Raw genomic sequence first — 22,015 nt, 5'->3', positions numbered from 1 at the left:
CATTATTTGCTGATGTCTGTCAAAACAGCCGACACTGGCTGATACCGATACCTAACACGTGTCCGTGCATCCCCACGAGGGGGGTCAATAATGCTTGCACATTAATGCTTACACGTAATCCAGAGACCTCTGTGTGTTGATTACTTTAATGCAAATTAAACATTTGACCTTTTTGCTTCATATGCAAATTCCCAGAGCATCATTCACCTTAACTGTCCTTTGAAACACATTCAAGGATGATAATGCAAACTCACGGCAGAGAAAGAGAGGCTTGCCTTCATATTACCAAGAAAGAAATTGACCTAGAGGATCATAACACACCCGTCATTATGAAGTGCCTGCTCTCTCTTTGTGCTGCATTAATATAAACTTGCAAGTCACATCTTCTGATTGAATCAATCGCAACATCTATCATATACTTCCAGTATTATTAACTTTTTAAAAGTTTTTCACTTATTTATACACATTTATTTCATGCAGGGTAAAGTACAATAAGTATTTTTGTAATATGTTTGAACATGATATTCTAAATAGAAAATTATCATTTTCTTCAGTCTACTGGTGGGCAGTAAAACTATATTAATAAAGTCACTGATATAACTACTGCGTTGAAATGGATTTTTGCTGTACTAACATTGCCAGTTTAGGCATTAGTAGTTGTGGTAAAACCTATACCACTAATAACTCTACCTTCCAGCCACAGTAGCAGGCAAATAAAAGTAGTATATCATGGTGATTTGAGGCAGAAAACGGCTCATATTGAGTCCGGTATCCTGACATTTTTGCTCTGTAGATAAAGAGCAGAGGCAGGTGGACCTGCTCACTCACTGACCAAAGGCACAACCTCCTCCTCATGTATATATAACATAACTTCCCACTTGTCACCGACTGTTGCTCCACTAAAGCTCATTTAAGTCAACAATAAACAATGTTATTCCAAAGGGTTCTTTACAATAAAAATTCTCGCCTTTGTGTTTTGTTTTTTTAACTGCCATATAAGGAAATAGGCTTTTTCTAACAGCAGCTTAACACAACACAGCAGGAGAGAAACAAACTTTAAATCAAACATTGAGTTAAAGCTACAACGTGCTGAGAACTAACCTGACACACCAGATGGATTTGTTTCACACATCCATCTGGGAAAGCTTCAATAGGAAATGTGTGAGAAAAGGCAGAGGCTTTGAAAAAAACTTAGAGTGTGATTGGATGACTGTTCTGTCTGTCACATCTCTACGGGCCAATCAGAGCAACAAAACATGTGACGTAGCCGCTATCAAGCTGCGCGTGCACAGCCACCGAGGGATAACGCGAAACATGGTGACTATAGACATGTAAGTACTCAACTTTTGTCATTTTTGAGAAGAAAACAACTCAATGCTGTTCTTTGTTCTTCTTTTAACAAAAAAATGTTGTCAAGTTCTGATAAAACTGACGCTTTAGCAGCATCCACACTAAGCTCTTCCGCCATAATTGCACTGGCCTCTTGCTGCTGCTTGTTTACGTCACGACTCTGCCGTGCCTGAAAGTACTGCCCCTTGTCGCTGATTGGTCCTGTCACTTTCTAACCGGGCCCAAACGGTTCAGCAGGGAGCTTAACAAGATGGAATCGCCAGTGAAAAACAAGGAAATGGGCGTATCCATCTGCTTTGTTAGCTGAGAACTGCACACACCAAAAATAAGAAGACAATGTTTTTGTTAGCATATGCACAAACATGAGTTTAATTACAGGTTTGCTGGGCATTAGAAGGGGGTGTAGATATGTAAAAACATTCCTCTGTTACAGAGTAGTGATAACTGTGGACATTGCAGGACTAATGCGTATTTAGCTGCATGGAGAAATAGTAGTAACTCTAAAAGAAACACTCTGCTGTTTTTAATAATCTTCCATTACATCATGTTATCTGATAAACATCCCAAATTACATCAGGCATGCCAGGAATTTGATCTGCTTCAATGAAGCAATAAAAAAAAAGAGGCATTAAAAAAGGCAGATGCTCTAAGCGACATCTTGGGGTGTGGAACAGAGGTTTCCTCTGCATGCTAAAAAAGTAAATAGGTTCATCCAAATGAAATATTGTTTTGAGGGTTGAAGAAATAATGGAGGCCTTATCATGCAATTATTCTGACATTCGCTGCCATTCAGGAAGAATAATGGGTGAGGCAATTTCAGTTTGAGGCCAGGAATCACAACCCCTGACATTTATCAGCTGGATGATTTGAAGCACACATACCCACAAACACAAGTCCATACGCTATCTTGACGTGAATAAACTTTACAGCCAATACTCCTGTCTCTTCTTTGCCTTTAAGTCTGCTTCCTCATTTTCTTCAGAGCTGGAAGTTTGGAGGTTTGAAAAGTTTGGTAGGAAAAATTAAATACTGTCAATTAGGGGTGAGGTAGAGTACACAACTTTCCTGTGATATCACACACTCAAGGAACTTCTGCTCTACACTGTAGAGAAGTTGACGGTCTCAGATGCCACCTTTGTGTTTTAAAACAATTTTGAAAAAGTATCTGATTGTGATTATTTTGACCCATATGGCGATTCGAAAAGAAATGCTGAACTGAAGTGAATGACTGATGACTACAGATTGTGATAAAATCCTTAAAGGAGATTCATAATGCAAGTAGGGCATGAACAACATGGGCATGACACATGGGGTTTGCAAGGAGTGCTGCATGAAAATATAATACTGTAGTAATACCATGAAAATGAAGGCAAGGCTAACGCTAAATCAGCTAAACAGTTGAAAAAAATGGTATAGATAGCAATATATCGCAATAAGTGGTATCACTATACTCTGTGTACTGCAAAATGTTTAAAATCACAATAATATCGAAGCATGGCATAAGTATCATGAAAACATCAGATCGTGTGGCCACTAGCGATTCCCACCCCCAGTAAAAAGTCTCTCTCTAATCACATAAATCATATCAAAATCACAGTTGAAGTCAAAATAATCACAATTCAATGTGTTTCGCAATTGTTCAGCCCTAATTTTAAGTGATTACTCAGTTTTTCTGCTGTTGTCAGTTGATTTAGACATGCATCATTTTAAAGAAACGTAGAATTAAAATGCCCAATGCTGCAGTGCCACATAGTTTTTAAAAGCAGCTGCCCTATCTCTTAGCTTCCTTTGTCCAGGCCTTCGAGCAGTCATGTGACTGAAAGCTATGAATTGCTGTCCTGGCTCATGTGTTATAATTACTGAGTCTCTGATGCCCGATATTGACATTTTAATTTTAAAATATGGCATTTTACCTATCTCAGAATTGCAGCACTGCAACAATGTTACTATGAACCACATGTTATATTGTATCATATTATGTTGTGATTTACCCTGGTTCTTCATATGTGGTATTAAATCAGATACATATCTGATCCTTTGGTTTATGACCACAATACCAACAGCCAACAAAAAAATCTGATCTGAGCAAAAGATCAGAGCTGAGCATTAAGGCCTGTAGTGAAGAACGCAAAACTGGATTAAGTTCCACAGATTACAGATGAAGGCGCAGCGTCCAACTGAAATGCTACATAGTTGCTCTTTTCACTTAAAACTACAAAACTTGCCTCATTTTAACACACTCAACTTCAAAACAAAAGAATTGATGAATTGTACCACGACAGCTGTCATCTATACAAAAAAATGTAAACCCACTCATTTTATTTCCTAGGTTATTCTGCAAACAGGGACCACCTATATTTCTGATGTTACACTGATGTCTATAGTAAATGTACCAGTGAATACTGCTGGCCTTCGTTGGTTCTGAGGTTCAGAGATCAACCAGAAAAAATCGCAGAACCAAATGACTGAGCTACTCCGAGCATAACTGCAGTAAAGAGTGCATTTTCTGATACAATATCATGTTTTATTTTACTTCTGCAAGCTTAATAAAGCAGCCTGAGGCATAATTTCACATTGGTTTCATCATGTGAATGGGACACTTTGTTTGACATACAGTAAAGCTCATCTCATGACATCGAAAGGTTATTCTACACTGAAACAGAAAAATTCAAATGTAGTTGGACAAAGTTGGTATAGTGGATATAATCACAGCCAAGTGTCTCCCTAAATGTACTCTGAATTGATTTGTTAGTAATGATAGTTGTTTTTGGGTCTCTTGACAGTTCATTTACATTGAAATCTTAGGAACAGCTCTGAAAAAAAGAGCTTCTTTTCACATTACATTCACTGGAATTCAAACATAGCAGCTGTAAAAAAGCAATCCTGCAACATAAGAAAGTTTTTTTTTTTTTTTGTCGTGTCCACTGGATGTAATTTTGGATGTCATTTGTTCCCCATGGAGAGATCAACACACAAAGTTAAGTTACAGGTTAATGAAATAATGTGAATGGCATATTTTGGGTGGGTTCTCCCTTTACACTGCTCTGAGACTGCAGAGGTGTGGCACAGCAGAGAGCTCAGGGTGGCAAACATGAGTAAAGCATAGTTTCCCATCCACTCACCCTGAGAAAACACTCATCACCCAAATGCATCATAAAAATCTGTGACAGAAACCTAGAGCTCTTACTCATAACATCTCAAAAAACAATGAAACACGCACATAAAACAGTTGCTTCGTGTCAGGATTTGGCAACAAACCAGCGGCACGCACTTCCAGTATGAAATGTTCTGACAAGTCAGACTTTGACAAGTCAGGAAACAGTTACTCATTGTGCAACAACTCAGCTCATTACGTCAGCATAAATCTGGAAACACCACGAGAGACGTACAAAGACCAGCTAAAAATACACATTCATCTGTCTGCATAAACACAATCTGCAGGGTGGCCTGAGGGGACACAATGGCTGCTTTGGTCAAGCATTTACACAAATGCCATGCAGCAGGACCAGCTTTAGCGGTCAGACCTGTTTAGGCCAGGAGCCAAAGTTAAAATTACATTGCTTGCTTAATTAGAATGGGGGTACAAGTCTCTGAACTGGGCAAGCCGATAGGCTGCATGTTGACAGAGTAAGCTAGGCGTGAACTTTATGAACCCCCTGGATCAGCATAAGCTGCTTTAAACCTTGCTTAATGATAATGAATATTACACCCCTATCCTGCTGAAGGGAATATATCGTATGCAAATAGAATGCAAATGGAGCAGTACAAGCCTAATGGAGCGCTAACTAAGAGTTCAAACAGGCCCAATGACGACTCCACCTTTGTTAGATGGGGGATAATTACTCAAACAAAGTAACAATAAAGTAATAAATGTACCACCTCACTTGCACAGGAAAGCTGTCAACATGCAATTAATGTGAGTAAAAAACATCACTCACCTATACTCCGTATGCTGCTCCAGCAAACACTACAAGCAACCTCTTTCAGTACCAAGCAACATGTTTCAGCATCACTCCCTAAAGTGTCTTATTGGTACAGGAGTCATTGTAAACCCTCTGAAACTATTAAGTTGTACCTGGTCTCTTCACATTAAAGATGAACGACAGCAGGCATTAATAAGTAATGTGAAACAACACGCAGCAGCAACATTACACACATATACTGAGTCCTGCAGGCCCAATGTACAGTGTTTTTGTAGAAAACAGCCTGCTGCAGAGATAGCATAGGCTAAAGTAAAGCAACTACAAAGCTAGAAGGAGAAAAAGTTAAAATGTTTACCAGCATCTGAGTTCAAGGCTTTGTCCTTGTTTGTCTCCTCTCTTCCACGAAAGCAATGAGAGCATGGGGAAAAGAAAGAGAGAATGAGAAGGAGGGGAGGGGGGGTGGCAAGGAGGAAAGCAACACAGTTTTTCCTTTTGGTTTTGTTGTTCCTTGTCTTTACGATGAGGCTCTTCCCCTGTCAGCCACTCACAGCCAAATCTACCCAGAGGCGATGAGTTACCCTTTTCTATCCTTTCTGCTCGTCCCTCCCATGCCACTTTTACACAGGGTTGGGAGGCTGCTGACAACTTCAGCCCAGTTAACTTTTTCCATATGACACTGTTGCTATTTTGCTGTTGGCCGTTTTAACTTGCAACTCCCTTTAACCTTCAACCTAATTGGCAGATCTCATTCAGGGACATTGAAAGGGACACAGACATTAAATAATGAGATGACATCAATATTTCAGATGTGACATTTTGGTTCATAGCTCTTTAGGGATTTCATAATATTAAATAAGGACAAACCCAATAATTTATTAAAGCATAGCACAGCATGCAAACAATGATTACCCACAGCAGTGATCATTTTGATAGCCATTTTTAATTTTAGTCTCAGTCTTAAGCCTGATTTATGCATCTGCGTTGCGCTGACAGTGTAGGTACACTGGTAACACAACACTGTTGTTGCCCATTCGAAGTTCTGCGTCGAGGAAACGCGTTGCTCTGCAATTCACTGCCATGCCGCTAGGCAGGTGTGGCTTTGCGTGTGGGTGGTTTCAGAGGAGTCACATCCGAATCCTTATTTGTCTTCCGGTCATGGCTACCGAGGTGGAGCAGGTGTGTTTGGAGTTGGATCTCATCGATATCGACGAACAAATTCTTCTGTTGGAAATGTTGATGCGCAGGCGACAGGGAATTTGCGGAGGTGGTCTGTACAACCACTAAACGAGTCAAGTCTGAGAACGGGTGAATATACCACACTGGTTTGCCCACTGAGGGAGCTGGATGAAGAAATTACATTTTGAGCAGACCAATCACAGCCCTTTTGGTCCGCGTCACGGCGACGCGTAGTTAGGATTTTTTGGAGGTGCGTGTCAGGCTACAGCGTAGGGGTCCGCGTCGACGCAGAGGGCTACACGTAGCTACACCATTGACGCGGCGCAGAAGCATAAATCAGGCTCTAGTCTTTATATTAAATGGCTTTGAGTTTTAGTCACATGGTACTAAATCATGGTAGTGGGTTCTATGCCAAACCTGGGGTCTCTGCTTTCTACAGCTGAGAGGCAGAAGGGATACAGATGCATTGTATTTTCACAGATCTACCCACATTGGAGAAATATCACAGATTTTGAGTGTCTGATGAAAACTAAATTACATTTTACTCTAGTTTTAGTCATCTTCACAAAAAATAAACTCACTTTTGGTCAGTTTTAGTCATCAAAGATCTATTTTTGGCTTGTCTTAGTCCAGTCTTTGTCATGGAAAAAAGACCATCACCGAACATTTGTAGTTATAGTTTTAGTCGACAAAATTAAAACTGATCCACAGTCTTTGGAAATTAACTAGAAAACATACAATAATAGTTAAGTGGCTCCACAATAAGCTCCTTTATTAAGTAATTTCTTCTTGACCCCCATTAAAAACCCTTGTTACTTCCTCATAGCCAATCAACACATTCAAAATTATTCTATTAACATTAAACTTAATAAGGTAGTAGTCCCTGGCTTTCACTGTGATACTTCAAAAATACAACTTTCCTTGTGCATTTGTTGGAGGGGTGTTCTTCCACACTATTTATGTCTTTGATGTTTGTGTTTACAAATGTGGAATATCTGCAAACAGTTGAGACATTTTTGACTAAGACTGCAAAACATGTGGACAAAACATGCATAAAAAAGAGAGGGAGAGAGCTTATGTGGGTATTGTTAGAGACTTGAGGGGAAAATATGACCTTAGCTCACACTTCCTTTCTGATTTCACATGCAGCGGTCCCATAACTCAAGGAACCAAAACATTACCTTTCACCCACAGAGACAAAGTTATGCACAAACACTGAGACACAATGTTCCAACTGATGAAAAGTACTAGTTTTTAAAGTTATTATTCTCATAAATTCCACCACAGGATTGAATTCAGTCCCACTTTATGATAGAAAAGAGTGTCTCTAATGTCACTGTTAAGCAAGCATAATAAAATTGAAATTGAGGTGCTAGGAAAATATAAATGAATAAAAAAGGACTAAAAACTATAACATACATTTCTAAAGGAATAAGAAATAACACACTCATACAAATAAAACATTCACAATCTACCCTTATTGCATGATCCCATCATACTGCACAAGAACAACGTTTAAGTTTTTGCTGTGTTTAGTGCAGTTATGGCTTTGGCATAAAAAAAATTGTTCCTGAGTCTGTTAGTGCACCATTTCAGAGATTTTAAGCTTATTTTTTATTTTTTTTTCCTGCAAAGGGCAGCTGTGTAGTAACGTTATGAAAACTGGAGTTAATTGTTTTGCAAAATCCAAAACTTTTACAAATTTATCAAAACAAAACTTAGATCTAAGCATGATTCAGACTACTAATGTGATGCGAGTATTTAGAGTCAAAAGGTTGATCAGTAGGTGGCCTGAGAAAATTTAACAATGCAGAAGAAGAATGCTCAGTGCATTGCACTATGGTTTGAAACTGTATCTTGAAAGCTAATAAGATAAAACAAAACTACATCAGGTTTTACACATGGAAATTTAGAGTTTTGAACAACTTTTTCAAAATGTATGTGCGCTTGGAAAGTTCTTGTTACAGCTTGCCGCGCATGTAGATCAGAGGCATCGTCATTATAAGCTAAATGTGTTTTTAGTGCAAAAAGTAAACTTTCCTTTGATCAATGCACTAACTTTTCCAATATCCTCGTAGCATCAAAATTTTTTTACATTTTTATTTGTTTTTAATCTGCAGTGTGTCCAATCATTATTTTTCATGACCAAAAACAATGGTGGATGGGAAAGTTAGTACAGTGGTCCTCAATGTGGGGTTCGGGACCCCCTTGGGGGTCATGAGACAATGAGAAGGGGACACCATATGCCTTCCAAAAAAAAAACAAATTATATTTTTGAATTATTAAAAATTGTATATTTTACTCATTTTTATAAACATATATGCATAAAATTGATTAAATCATTGAGTGCCAGAAACATCAAAAATGATTTTGGTAATTACCAATGCTGTTAATTTAAGGCAGCTGTGGCATAAACCTTACTTTGGTTAGGGTTAGGGTGGTCTAATAAATTTGTTAAGCACTGTATGTCAAAGTGTTTTTTCAGCAGCTGGCACAAGGGGGCACTCTCACACTCCCTGGGAGTAATTTTGGGGCTTCTAGGAACGTAGTTGGTACACGGAAGAGTCGGCAGATCAAAGCCACAGAGATGAGAGGTGGAGACCCTGGGGTCAAAGAGCAGAGCGATCGTTACGGAGGTAATCTAAGCTAAAAGTTCTAATATAGACAGTGGAAGAAACTTTAAACTTTTGCCTGAGAAATTGCTTACTAACTGAAACCGACACTGAACTCAACAACAGCAAATCCAGGGATCAGCGTGGTCATTCATCTGCCTATGCCGGCCAAGAGGCTAAAGAATGCCGCGAGGTCTCTCCCTGAGCGTCGGAGGAAAAAGGCAGCCGCTCACTAGCTGGATGCATACAGCGATGACACTTCAGAGACGGACTTTTCCGACCCAAACTCTGAGGAATAGCTGCCGAGTGAGTGGAGCAGATCTTGTTCTCCGTCCCAGAGCGATAGAGGTAAGTTAACGTTAGGAACCCACTGATTATTCAGCCAAATTTATCCAATGAAACCATCACTCATAAGCTCCTGTGATTTCAGAAGCATACTTGAGAGGAGAGCAATCCCCATGCAGTTCTACAACACCGTCTGTTGGCAGAAAAAGAGGTAAGAACAACAAGAAAATCTATATTATAGATTATATATTATATATAATAAACATATTATATATTATATTACTTCTATAATTTACAGGCAGTGCCAGGGGACACGCAAGCAGGAGGGGACGTGGGGGTATAGGAGGCTGTCCAGTTCCACAGTGAGAATGGCATGACAGCGACTGGAAGCATTTTTATTTATTTTACAATAAAATAACATTTGTAATACAATTTTCAGATGTCTTTTATGTCACTGAAGGCAAAATTATAACATTCAAATCACTGTTTTGCTTGACAGACTCTCTTTAACAAAAAAGCATTTTTCTCAGCTTTCTAGAAAAAAAAAGTGTTTTTTTTTTTGGTGAAACTAGCCTCTATTCAACTTAAGATAAATCAAGAACAGAACAAGGTGCAAACAAACTTTTTCTTCCATGATGAAATAGATAGTTTCTTCTTTCATTTTAGCTATTTGGTGTTTTCAGAGTCATAGTACAAAATATTTTGTGGGTATTGAAAGATAACACAAAATGGCCGAAAACGCTGGCACAAGCCACTTTCCATTTTATAAAGGGGCTGGCACTCAATGAGTTAAATGTAAAATAAAAACCATGGTCATTTGGTGAGATTTATGCTGAAATGACATTGATGTTTTTAAAAATCCTTAAAATATTAGTCTGCACACAAAGATTCTTGAATGTGCACTGCTGTGTTTAACTATCCTTCAATCACCTTCGGGTACAACGGGGGGTCTCCGGTCTCTTCACCGTTATTTTGGGGGTCGTGGGCTGAAAAGTTTTAGAATCCCTGAGTTAGTAGAGCAGGGGCCCAATAACTAAAGACCTAAACTTGCTGGTCACAGAATAAAATCCCAGTCCTGGAGCATGCTTGGTTCATGTCCTCCCCCACTCTCTTAACCTGTCTTTCTTCAGCTGTTCTGTCCATGAAAGGTAAAGAGCCCAAAAAAGTCTTTAAAAAACAAAAAGACAACTAGGGGCAGATGACCTAGTGGTTAAAGGCGCATCCCATGTATGCAGGTGGCCCGAGTTTGAGTCCGGCCTGTGGCACCGCTTCCCACATGTCTCTCCCCCACTCACTCATCCCCATTTCCGATTCTGTCCACTCACATCGTTAGCATGTGGATGGACAACAGAAGCTATGGATTCCGCCTTTGGCCCCAGTCACACTAGAAGCCTTTTAGAGGTGAAGTGTCATCTTCAAGGACCTCTATCAAGTCCAGTTGCCCTTTTTTCATGAAGATTTGGATAATCATTTAATATTGATTATAAGTTATTGAATCAAATAAAAACTGTATCTGACAAACTTTGTGAAAACAAAAAAATTTAGGCCTAATTGTTGTCAAAAGAACAAATTCATTGACTTACTATGATAAAACTGGTTTATAGAGGTGGGATGCTTTCAACCCAGCTACACTTCTGTGACATTCATGGAACACTGCAGGAAAAATAATACGGACAGTCTAAACAGAGGTAATGCCATAACTTTAAGAAACATTTTTTATGGCACCCCATGGACAAAATGGTGCAGTACAGTCTCATATCATGACTGATCTTCAGTGTTTTCCTATGAAAAGTGTTTCTCAGGCTTTATCAAAATCACTACTTATCTCACTTAAATTATTGGGAGTGTTTGCTATGGCTAATGTAAACAGAAGCTGTTTCGACAGGTATCAGAAGAAGTACCTGCCATCTGTTGTGACAGGTATCAAGAATTTCTTCATACTAGTGATTCATCTTGTTGCTGCTTGTCTTGTCCTGCTTTTGTCGTTCACACAGAGCCATTAATGTAAGTTTCAGTTGGTTTTATAATCAGCAAAAACTCCTCACAGGAGCTTAATAAAGCTGCACAAGGAACCAGATTTTTTTTAAATAATGCCACCTGTCTTCAATTATTGCCTATCAGAATGTGCAATTAGACTTATGCTGCTAATCCAACACTGATGCATCTTTCAAAAGCTCCCATTGCCTTCCACAGCATATTTCAGTATTCGTGCTAAAGGCAGATTCATGTTTACCTTAAGTCCTGTGACAAGTCTAACTTGTGTACAAAAGACACAAACAAATATTTGTATTTTTGGTTGGAAAAACCTGTATATTTATGGTTTCACTTCCTCATAAAAAACACGGGTTCTAGTGTTGTCCAATTAAAAGACTTCCAGCTCTGTCAGTTTGATGAACCACGCTGATCTTGTCTAGGTCATTTCTTACTAATGACCCTCTTAAGTTTCCTTTATCAACCCTAAACAGACCTGTTCTTGGGAAAATGTGAAGAGCAGCAGTTCCTTGGAATTTGGCAGTTTCACAGCACAAAGTCCTTCTAAATCTGCAAGCAGATTTTCTAGACATTTATCTTACACCAGAGGCAGACAGTGTCAGAGGTAAAATATCCTTACATATTTTTCCTGGACAAGATAAGGCTTTGTGAACTTTGCCTGATATGCGACACTCTACGAAATGCCATGCCCATAGGAAGCAGGCTGTAAAAATAGCAATCTTGTGCGGTGCACGGGCGAGAGGAAACGCCAGCAGCAGGGGCTCTTAAGTGTTGTGCTGAGGAGGCTTTGACCCTTCTCCCAGACAGAGCACCTTCATACACATAAGGTCAAACTGAACAACAGGAAACTAGCAACAATGAGCCTCCACATCCCCCTCCAAATAGGACACACTGAGTTTCCCTGTAGTTTATAATGCACCACTTAGATGAATTAGGGATGTCGCAACACAAAAATATTAATCACTGTCAAAATTGTATCTATTCCTGTTCTGACATCACAGTGATAAAAATATAAGCTAAAAAGGAACTAATACTAGAAAGTCTCTTGTTTTCGCTAATCAATATAGCAGGCCACGTCTGTCTAAATTCTCAATACAAAAACACTGGCAACATTTCAATGGCTGATGCTTTTGAGTAGTTTTGACAGTGTGTAAGAGTTTTCCCTCAATATTTCCTGGATCTACTCTTCAGCATCTGTCCTACACAAATGTAGTTTCTGATCTTTTCAACACTATATGGATCATTAACGACAAGCATTCAAGTAATGAGAATCTGGACAACACTGACAGTTATAAATGTGATCTTCAGGTCTGATGAAAACTGAGCATGTTTGCAGCCACATGCAAGATCTGGGATTAGTATAAACTCTTCTAATCTTCTAATCTCATTAAACAGTGCCAAGCGTATAATAAACAGCCCATTCATAAAAAGAAAATCTTACATGTTTAATTGTTGTAGTGAAAATAGACAATGCTTGGGCTCCTGCAAATCTTGCAAAGGATGTATTTTTATAGAAGCGAGACAGAGGCTCATTTAACAGCACAATAAAGCAACAGAGGGGGGCTGTTTATTCGTGTGTACAGCACTTTGCCTTGAGGCAGCATCTTTCCTTCTCCCACAGCCTGCCCATTCGTCTTCATGTGTCAGCCTATTCTCATGACACGCAGGCAGACCTGATACCAATTCACCTAATAGACTTAAACCCAGGACTTTCACCTTTAACTCTAGGGACGACAGCTTAATCTAGAAACACTCCATCATCTCCCTTCCTCTCCTGTTGAATAAGGAGTACCTGTTCAGGTGTTTCCAGTCATTGTCAGCGGATGAAACTGGAGGCACAGAGGGTGAAATGTGAATATAAATACAGCGTGGAGTCGTGCACTTCTAGGCAAAGTCAATAAGGATGATATTACAATAACAGCTACAACTAACGGTACACATAACGTTACTCTAGCTCTGGCGTTCCTAACTAAAAGCATGTCAGCGAAACAGGCAAAACAGGCTTTGAATGGTGAGGATTTCTTCAGAGCCTTTTCGTTTTGATGTCACACAACAATCACGGGACAGAAGCAGCTGAGATGCAACCAGCGGCTTAAATCCTAGCTGCTCATTTGGGCTAGCTAACGTAGCTGCTAACGGACGCTAACGGGAGGTGACAGCTAAGGAGGGAGGGCGTTAAAGTAAAAAGTGACAGTAGGGGCAGTGACGACGTCGGCACGACGCAGACATAAAAACTCACCCACTGGACCTTCTTTGTGTTTCGATGAGCGTCTCCCATTCACACTTTTCTCTAACCTACTACTCCCACCACTCTTCTTGCTCGACGCCATCTTCGCCCACTCTGTTTACGAACCGCCTCTCACGTCTCCCCTACATACCTGCCTGGAAGCACAGAAGGCCCGCCTCCGCCATAGATGGAAACGTTTACTGGCTGCGTCACGGTCCAGTAGCCAATCACGACAGAAAGGGCAGAAAAGGTTCCGCCCATTGCTCTGGTTTAACAGTGTGGCAGAGAACATGTGAGTCCGTCTCAGTGCAGTTTCAGGGCTACAAGGGTTTTGTGGTTGAAAGACATTTGTATGGACGCATTTATCAGTTTTTTTCTGAAACAAAACTTTATTCATTTGTCACACAAGCAAAAATTTATTCCAGACCATAAAGTCATAAAGCAAAGATGCAAGAAATTAAACAGAATGTAATCTTAGAATGTTTAACAAACAAGAATGAAAAACTTAAAGCCCCTGATTTAAATGTTTAGTCTAAAATATATAGTCTATAGTCTAAAAATTGGTACTGTTGCCTCTGTGTGTCCTACAAAGTAAATAAAAACATCAGCAAAAAAGTTTAATCACTTATATATTTATTTACAATGCTTTAAAGTTGCTGGTGTGGGGCAGGTCAGATGAAGTGTTTAAGTCTGCTGACAGAACAGCTTTTACTGGTATTTCCACAGTGGTATGTTAGTCTTAGTTTTTGTTTGATGTTAAGAAAAATCAGTTATGCATGTGCAAGACAAAATCAACAAAGAGATTAATATTAAGACTTATATTCAGAAACTAAGTCTGGCAGTTACATTCACGAAATAAACCACATTGCAAACATTACTGTCTAAGCAACATTTCATAAACACAGAAAAAAAAGTCAGACATCTAACCAGGGGTAAATTATGTATAGACCCGTTTTAGCCGTAGTTTTTGCAAATGGTGACATGGTTAAGCTTTGTTAGCTATTGCTAATGCTGACATAGCTTCACTACATAGTTGTTACTATGTAAGCCAAGTTAAGTATTCTAGCTTCAAAGCTAGCAAAGCTCAAGTGACCCACTGTTCACATAACTACTTCTAAAATTGGTCTAGCTTTAGCAAACAGTATAACTTAGCTTTGTTTGCTTTAGCTCTAGCTATGTTAGTATGTAGCTATGTTATAGATGTAGCCTACATACTAGCATAGCTTTGTTAGCGTTAGATTCAGCAACAAAACCAATGTGGCTTACATAGCAAAGTAGCATGGTTAGCTCTAGATTTAGCTACATCCTCTACATAGCTATCATAGCTTTGTTAGCTTTAGCCTTAGCTACGATAGCTGTGTAAGAATGTTTTCATGGAAGACAAGCTTTGTTCCTGTAGGCAGACTGTTTTTCAGCTTCATTAAACATTTTTGTAGAATTTTTAGGTCAAGTTTTTTAAATTTTAACTTCTGTTAGCATAATTCTTATACCCTAACTCTTACTGTAGGTTTGACATGATTTCATTTTGAAAGTTTTAGTATATTCCTGTTCTGACAGATGTGGCAACTCTACATATGGGCAAAGGTGTGCCAAGATCAAGTTGAAAAAAAAAAAAAAAGGTAAAGTAGACACAAGATTCAACTGTTTTAATGCAAATACTTATTTAGCAAAATGTATAAGAAACAATAACATAAAAGAGCTCCCTCTGAAATTGTGTGCTGTTCTTGTTTTTATCTCCTCATCTCATATCAGCTTGTTGATATTTTTATCTTTTCTGCCGCTGCTTGGCTTATCATCACCAACAAGTTCTCTTGTATGCGCACAATGACAACAAATAATCTCATCACTCTTGTCTTATCTTTAAAAAGTACTTAGAAAGCAAACTTAAGCTAACAAAACACACCCAATTCTATCTTTTTCTCTCCATCCTTTAAGGTTTCTCCAGCTGGATCCCCTCCTCACGCTCTGCAAAGTTGCACACATCCTCATATTGGCCCTGTGCCTGGGAGCGCTCGATCTGATCATACGTGGTGCAGCAGTCGTCCAGATTCAGCCCCTGGTGTGTGAGATAAGGATGATGGAAATCGAGGAGCAACACAAAAATCAGTGGGGGATGTTCACTGATTGGTTGCATGCTATGTTTACATTATTGTTCCTTCTATCAAAAAAGTGTCTAATAGAGGGGAAGATGATTGATTAAAATCAAATTTCTATGGATGAATTCACCTGATAATAATCTGTAATCAATCAATATTTCCAAGAGGGTCTGGCTGCAGCCCTCGAGCAAATCTCTACGTTAGGGGGTTTGGCTGGAGACCTCTACTGTGGGGCGAAACCTCTTCGCTGGGGTGTGACGTCATTGCCCAAGCCTACGCTGGGGCGTGCAGCCTGTTAGCTGTTGTTAGCATGACCTAGCTGTTGTTAGCATGACTACAACGCTGTGCTTATGACACATTAGCATCGCCCCATACGCTGGGGCGAAGCTTGATAAATTATTGCAAAAAAAAGTTAAAAATGTTTCCATGTATGGTATTTCTATTGTCCATTTTTGGTCAAAAACAGTGGAAAAACTTTTGAAATCTTACAATTAAAAAAAATATTATGCATAAAAACAAGGTTATTGCTCATTTTTTACATGTTCAAAGCTTTGACATCCCCTTTAAGGAAATCCAATTTGCATGTAGTGTAAGAAAAATATGCCCCTTAATGTGTTTTTTACATCAAAATTTCAGAGTTTTTGCACTTCAACTGCTGCTGAAAGGGTTTTATTTCTAAAAAAAAAAAAAATCTGTATTTGATCTTTATGATCCGGTCTGATCTAAAAAAAAAACAAGTAGTTGTAAAAAAATATATATATTCTTTTTGTATATGCTGACATTTTTGGTAATGAACATCCTCAGTGTAATAATTCTTTTACACAATCTGAGGGTTAACCTTGCTTTCGTCAAGTCTCACAACCACACAATATCACAAACTTTGTATGTGTTTTAATATAGAAATGTGCAAAAGGCAATTAAACTGTAAAGCAAGCTGATTTTAAAGTTCACCTGATAAATGTTTTCCTCCTCCCTCTTCATCTTCTTCTTCTCCAGTTCAGTTAATTTCTTCGACTGTGAGGGAAAAACAGAAGTCAGCAGTTTTAAGAAATTGAAAAACTTCCCTTTAAAAAATTAGGAAGCAGTTAAAAAAAATGACTATCTTAAAGTTAGATAGGTTAGGTTCGTGGATTGATAGAATTTCTGGCGTGCTGACTTGTATGATGAGGTAAAACCTGGAGAGAGAAATGTCCCTACACTATAGTAAAAACCAGTGCTAATGCTGGGAGTTGTAAACAGATCAGTGCACATAAATGTCTCATATGACTGTGTTGAATGGTCTTCATTGTCTAATACTGGTGTATCCTAATCTACAAAGCTGTTTTGGGTCTGCTTTATTTCCTTCAAACCTTCTAACTGGTCAGAACACACTCATTCTGAGCTAGTCAGTCCTCAAATTAAGTTATAATAATCTTTATACATTTTGAATCTAACCATTACCTAGTAAAGCAAAAGAGCATGCATATTTATTTACTGTTGCCTTTTAAAATGTAAATCTTCTCAAATTTGTACAAATTAGCTATTGTTGTGAATTAAAGTTAGGAGCAGCCAGACCAGTAATGACTGTTCCCTGTGACTGACTGGCAACCAGTTCAGGGTGTACCCTGCCTCTCGCCTCGAGACAGCTGGGATTGGTTCCAGCCCCTCGTGTTCTGGACCATGAAGTTCATGGATGGATGGATGTCAGTCTGTGTACGGCCATGCAAGGACCTACAACAAATGTTTTTGTCAGTCAGCTACAAAACCTCAACCAGGCCCTTGAGGTACATGTTAATGTTGCTAATTGGTCTGATTGGTACAACCAAGGCTGACGACACACTGGAAGATTTTTAAGTCTTAAACAATTCTAAAAATGTGTGAGATCACAGATAAACGGATAGTTTCAAATGGTCCTTCATTTTATAATCCTCTGTCTGGAGTAGCACTGAAGATTTCCTATGCACAATATCTCGCAGATACTTGACTTGATCAAACGTGACTGCAGAAGAAAAAATTCAAATCAAAAAATAACAAAATCAAACATGTTTTAAATGTACTTTTTGGACACACCCCTGATTATTGTGTAGCCGGCTTAAGCCAACATTCACACCTTGATACCATTATGACAGCGGGGCCCATTATTACTTCTTAGAGGTTTCTTTTCAAAAGCCCAAAGATTGACAGTTGGTAAGCTGTTTCATCAGCTGTTTTTGAAATGATGTTATGGTACTGTAGATGTTCTGCCTGATGTACTATATACACAGTACTGTGAAGAACTTTAAGCATGTGTGGGCCAAAAAATTAGGCTGAAGTAAGGCATAGATGTGGCTAGTAAGCCACCTGAGAGCACCTGGTGGGACGGAGGATTGACACAATCCAGGTCATGCTCTGGATGTCCTTGCATTACTAGAGCATGGGAAAATAACGTTGGGAAAATAACAAAGTCCACACCTTTAGGGCGGAGTAAGACGTAGATGTGATGAGTAAATACGGTCTAGGGTACTGTGTGAGTGGGTCCTGAGGTTGCTGTGGATGTCACAAGGGCCTGAAAACAGCCAGCAGTTGCTGGGTGAATGACAGGGGGTGAAAAAGCCCAGACAAAAGAGATGCTGTTTAGCTTGACCTTGGCTGCCGAGACACACAGATGTGTGTCGACTTTGACCTCCCACCCACCCACCACCTCCAACCTAGGTTGTAGCACATCGAGCCCCATGATGAATCCTTATTATTAGGTATTTGTCATCTTTTTATAAATCATGTATTTTGTTTAGATGTATGGCTGTTCATTGTCAGAAACTTTATTATGCTGCTGTCTTTCTTGGCCTCAAAAATACATGTTTGATCTTGTAGAGGTTTTACTTGTTGAATTAAGATTTTTTAATTAAATCAAATAAATGTAGGTGTAACTCTTACCTGGAAGAGAACAGTGGCTGCTGGAAGAATCACAGACAGTACCAGCAACACTCCTTCAGCTGTCAGGATCTTGTTTTTGGTGCTCTCACTCAGGTCTATCGTCTTCTCCAGTGGTACTTTACATACAGACAAGAAATAAAACGCAGATATTTGCATACCAGAGCTTATGTTTGGAAAGTGAAGGCATACATTTAAATATGCTGGAGAAAATCAGGTTAATTGTATAACTACTTAACAAGCTCACTTGTTTATTATTACAAGATTGACTGTTCAGTTATGCAACTGTACTACTTAAAACAAATACCTAGTTTTCCACATGTAGATGTTTGCATGAACTAACACAAGTTATCTCACTCATAATCCCCCAGGAGTTCACTGGTTGTTTTACATTTCTGCCATCTGTATTTACTTAGATCATGATGCAAAATGGTATTTCAGCGCTTCCGCATGCTAGCACGATAACAGCTTGATGTAATCTTGGTGCTATTTAAAGGAAAATAAAGGGCAGCAGACTGTGATGAGACCGTCCTAATGATATAAGATTACAAAGCTGTCATATGTGCAGCTGCTGCCACTCACACAGCTCTGTTAGACGACTGTTAAAAGGATTTATGGCTTACAAGGTGTAAGCAGCGCTGAGAGCTCACTCAACTCCAGTTCTTCCTTTTGGCACTAGTTAACACTTTGGATAGGCCTCCTTCCACACAAACACAGACAGACAGAAACACTCACTGTAGACGTGCAAGTAGGTGCCATGTGTGAAGATTTTATTGTCCAGCAAGCACTGATACAGGCCTGAGTCACTGGGCTGGGCAGAGATGAAGCTTAGGTTGCCACAAGGTGGTTCATAGCCTTTAATCACCAGGTCTGTAATCGTCACATTAAGTGGACCTTCAGTTGCATTGCCACGGTGATGTCGTCTGACCCAAGAGAAATTTATGATCTTCCCTTTGTTGTTGTTGAAGCAGCACTTCAGGACAGCCGTCTGCTTGTTCTGCACCCACAAAAAGGGCATGTCCGGCTCCAAAGTCACCTCAGCCTGAGTGGCAACCACTGTGGAGGAAGCAGCAGTTATTGGGACATACTGAGTGACTTTGATATACATTTTGTCATAGTCCATCAGGATTAACTATTTTTGCAGATATTTTTTATGCCTGAAACTGCTTCTTTTACAGTGTAGGTGTCAGGGGCTAAAAAGTTAAGCAACTGCTATTAATAAAGCTTTTGTTTGTGAGCAACATAAATCTAAAGTTCCCCACAGGAACTTTGAACCAGGGATGTGGATTTTCACTGATGTCTAATATGCTGGTTTTTCCACACCCGTTTCAGCTGTACCAATATAGACCTAGACTTGGATTTTATTGTTGATGCTGCCACCACAATGTTTCATGGTGGGGATGGTGTGCTCAGGGTGATGTGCAGTGTGTTGTTTCCACCACACATAGCATTTTGTATATAGGCCAGTAAGTTCAGTTTTGATCTCATCTGACCAGAGTACCTTCTTCAACATGTTTGCGGTGTCAAACAAACGAGACATCCTATGGCTTTCTTTCTTTTGCCGCTCTTCCATAAAGACCAGATTTGTGGAGTGCATGACTAATAGCAGTGTTGAGGGCGACTTTGGCCTTGAGGGCAACTGTGGTTCAGTAGGTAGAATCGGTTGTCCTGCATTATCCCGATTCAATCCACAGCTCCTGCAGTCACATGTCCATGTTGTAAATGTGTAGCAAATACTGATGGGCAATTCTCCATAGCAACCTCAAAAAAAGTAGGTGTGACCCACAGTGTTAAAGCACTTCGAGTAGTCAGATGGCTAGAAAATCGCTATACAAACTCAAGTCCATTGCCTGACCTGTGAGTTTAGGTTAACAGCCTTGTCTTGGTAGATTTGCGGTTGTGCCATATTCTTTTTGTTTTCAGATGATGGATTCAATAGAGCTCCATTAAGTGTTTAAAGCTTAGGATATTTTTTTAGAACCCTGCTTTATATTTCTCAACAACTTTAGCCTTGACCTGTCTGGTGAGCTCCTTATGAAGCTGTTTGTTAGGTAATGTTCTCTAACAAACCTCTTAGGCCTTCACAGATCAGCTGTGTTTACTGAGATGAAATTGCACACAGGTGAACTCCATTCAATGGAGCTCAACAGCAGTTCAAGCAGGAAGCCTGTGTCTTACCAATTCATTAGTGGCCACTCATACATATAGCTCATTTCTTCCATTCCTTCTCTCTTCCTGCTCTGGTGATCAGCTGATTACGGGCGTTCACTCCTTTAAGTACTAAGCTAATCGGGTTCTGTCACAACCTTGTTTGACCAATTATCATGCACCTGTCATCCTTGCTTTCACAGTCAGTCAGTCATTTCAGTGTGGACACTGCAACCCTCCTCCGCCCCAGCCACTTCCATCTCATCTTGCATAACTCGATTTCCTACTACAAACTGCATCCATGTCCCGGTCCAGCTTCTGAGAAGTCTACTCCTCTACTGATCCTGCTTCCCTCATCAACACCACCACCAGGGTCTAGACTCCATAGCAGGGTATCCATAGCAGGGTATCCTTGGCCTCACTACCCCTTCAAGTACATGAAATCATATATAAGTTATGTTTAACTCTTATTAAGGCTTTCCTGGTTGAACTAATTCTGTCACTTAGGAATTTCATCGTAAAGGTGGGTGAATAGATATAGACTCAGCACTTTTCAGATTTTTATTTGTAAATAATTTTTAAACATGTAATATTAGCCTCCACTTCAAAATTATTCATTTGTTTGTGTTGGTCTATACTGTACTAACTCTGTATATAAAAGTTAAATAAATTGGAATAAAAAAGGTCAAAATGAGCTTTAAACTTCATAACTAATCAAGATGGAGGAGCAAAAAGTAGCATGATAATATCACCACCTGTTCTGAGAGGAGATGTGGTTCACCGGAGCAGAACTCAAAAGTTAAAACAAAAGAATAATGGAAAGATATTTACATATATTTTAGCTTAATTTAAAAAGTATACAGAAATACCATTCTTCCTCAGAAACCCTAGAAATACTTGCTTTGACATAAATCATGTTTTTCATAACTTATTAGAACATTTCAGATAATCATAAGTATCAAAGTGTTTTGACTTACCAACAAAGCCGCATAAGAGAAGGTTTGTAACTGTCCTCATTGCATGAACAAATGTGAATCACAGAAATAAAAGACCAAAAACGACGATCAAATCCTTTAACAGATACAACACTTGCAGTAGAAGCCGTTACTGTACCAACACATTGGTTTACTTGCTCTTCATTCTGTCAGGATTCACGCTCGGTTGAATTTTGGACCATCCTACATTTGTATTAAAGTTCCAGCTGAATGCATTTAGAAACCACCCATATAGAGTCAAAATGACACATTTGTAACCTGAAAGCAACAGCTCCACTTTTACTGTCACTTGTCTTATAACTATAAATATGAAATGACAAAA

At 39.2% G+C, this 22,015-nt stretch overlaps 2 protein-coding genes across 4 annotated transcripts in view; both read right to left on the bottom strand.

Moving 5' to 3' along the window:
• Positions 1–13,721, bottom strand: part of lipeb (lipase, hormone-sensitive b) — a 51,876-nt gene extending 38,155 nt beyond the window's left edge. The window contains exons 1-3 of one of the 3 annotated variants that reach the window (XM_041793672.1): positions 13,578–13,693; positions 13,131–13,167; positions 5,629–5,669 (exon numbers count right to left, since the gene is read on the bottom strand). In XM_041793672.1, coding sequence (XP_041649606.1) covers positions 5,629–5,669; positions 13,131–13,167; positions 13,578–13,668 — 169 coding nt within the window. In that variant the 5' untranslated portion in view covers positions 13,669–13,693. Of the gene's footprint in view, positions 1–5,628; positions 5,670–13,130; positions 13,168–13,577 lie in introns of all 3 variants that reach the window. The other 2 variants (XM_041793674.1, XM_041793673.1) reach the window with 2 other exon arrangements.
• A 228-nt stretch (positions 13,722–13,949) lies between these two features.
• Positions 13,950–21,836, bottom strand: cd79a (CD79a molecule, immunoglobulin-associated alpha). The gene is made up of 5 exons (XM_041793711.1): positions 21,676–21,836; positions 19,286–19,606; positions 18,554–18,669; positions 16,613–16,675; positions 13,950–15,621 (listed from the first exon to the last, which is right to left on the bottom strand). The coding sequence occupies exons 1-5, from the start codon at positions 21,713–21,715 to the stop codon at positions 15,496–15,498; spliced, it is 666 nt and encodes a 221-aa protein (XP_041649645.1). The 5' UTR covers positions 21,716–21,836; the 3' UTR covers positions 13,950–15,495.
• Positions 21,837–22,015: the final 179 nt, after the last annotated feature.

Source organism: Cheilinus undulatus, linkage group 8, assembly GCF_018320785.1.
Source record: "Cheilinus undulatus linkage group 8, ASM1832078v1, whole genome shotgun sequence".
Lineage (NCBI taxonomy): Eukaryota > Metazoa > Chordata > Actinopteri > Labriformes > Labridae > Cheilinus > Cheilinus undulatus.
This window is presented reverse-complemented; position numbering and strand designations above follow the sequence as displayed.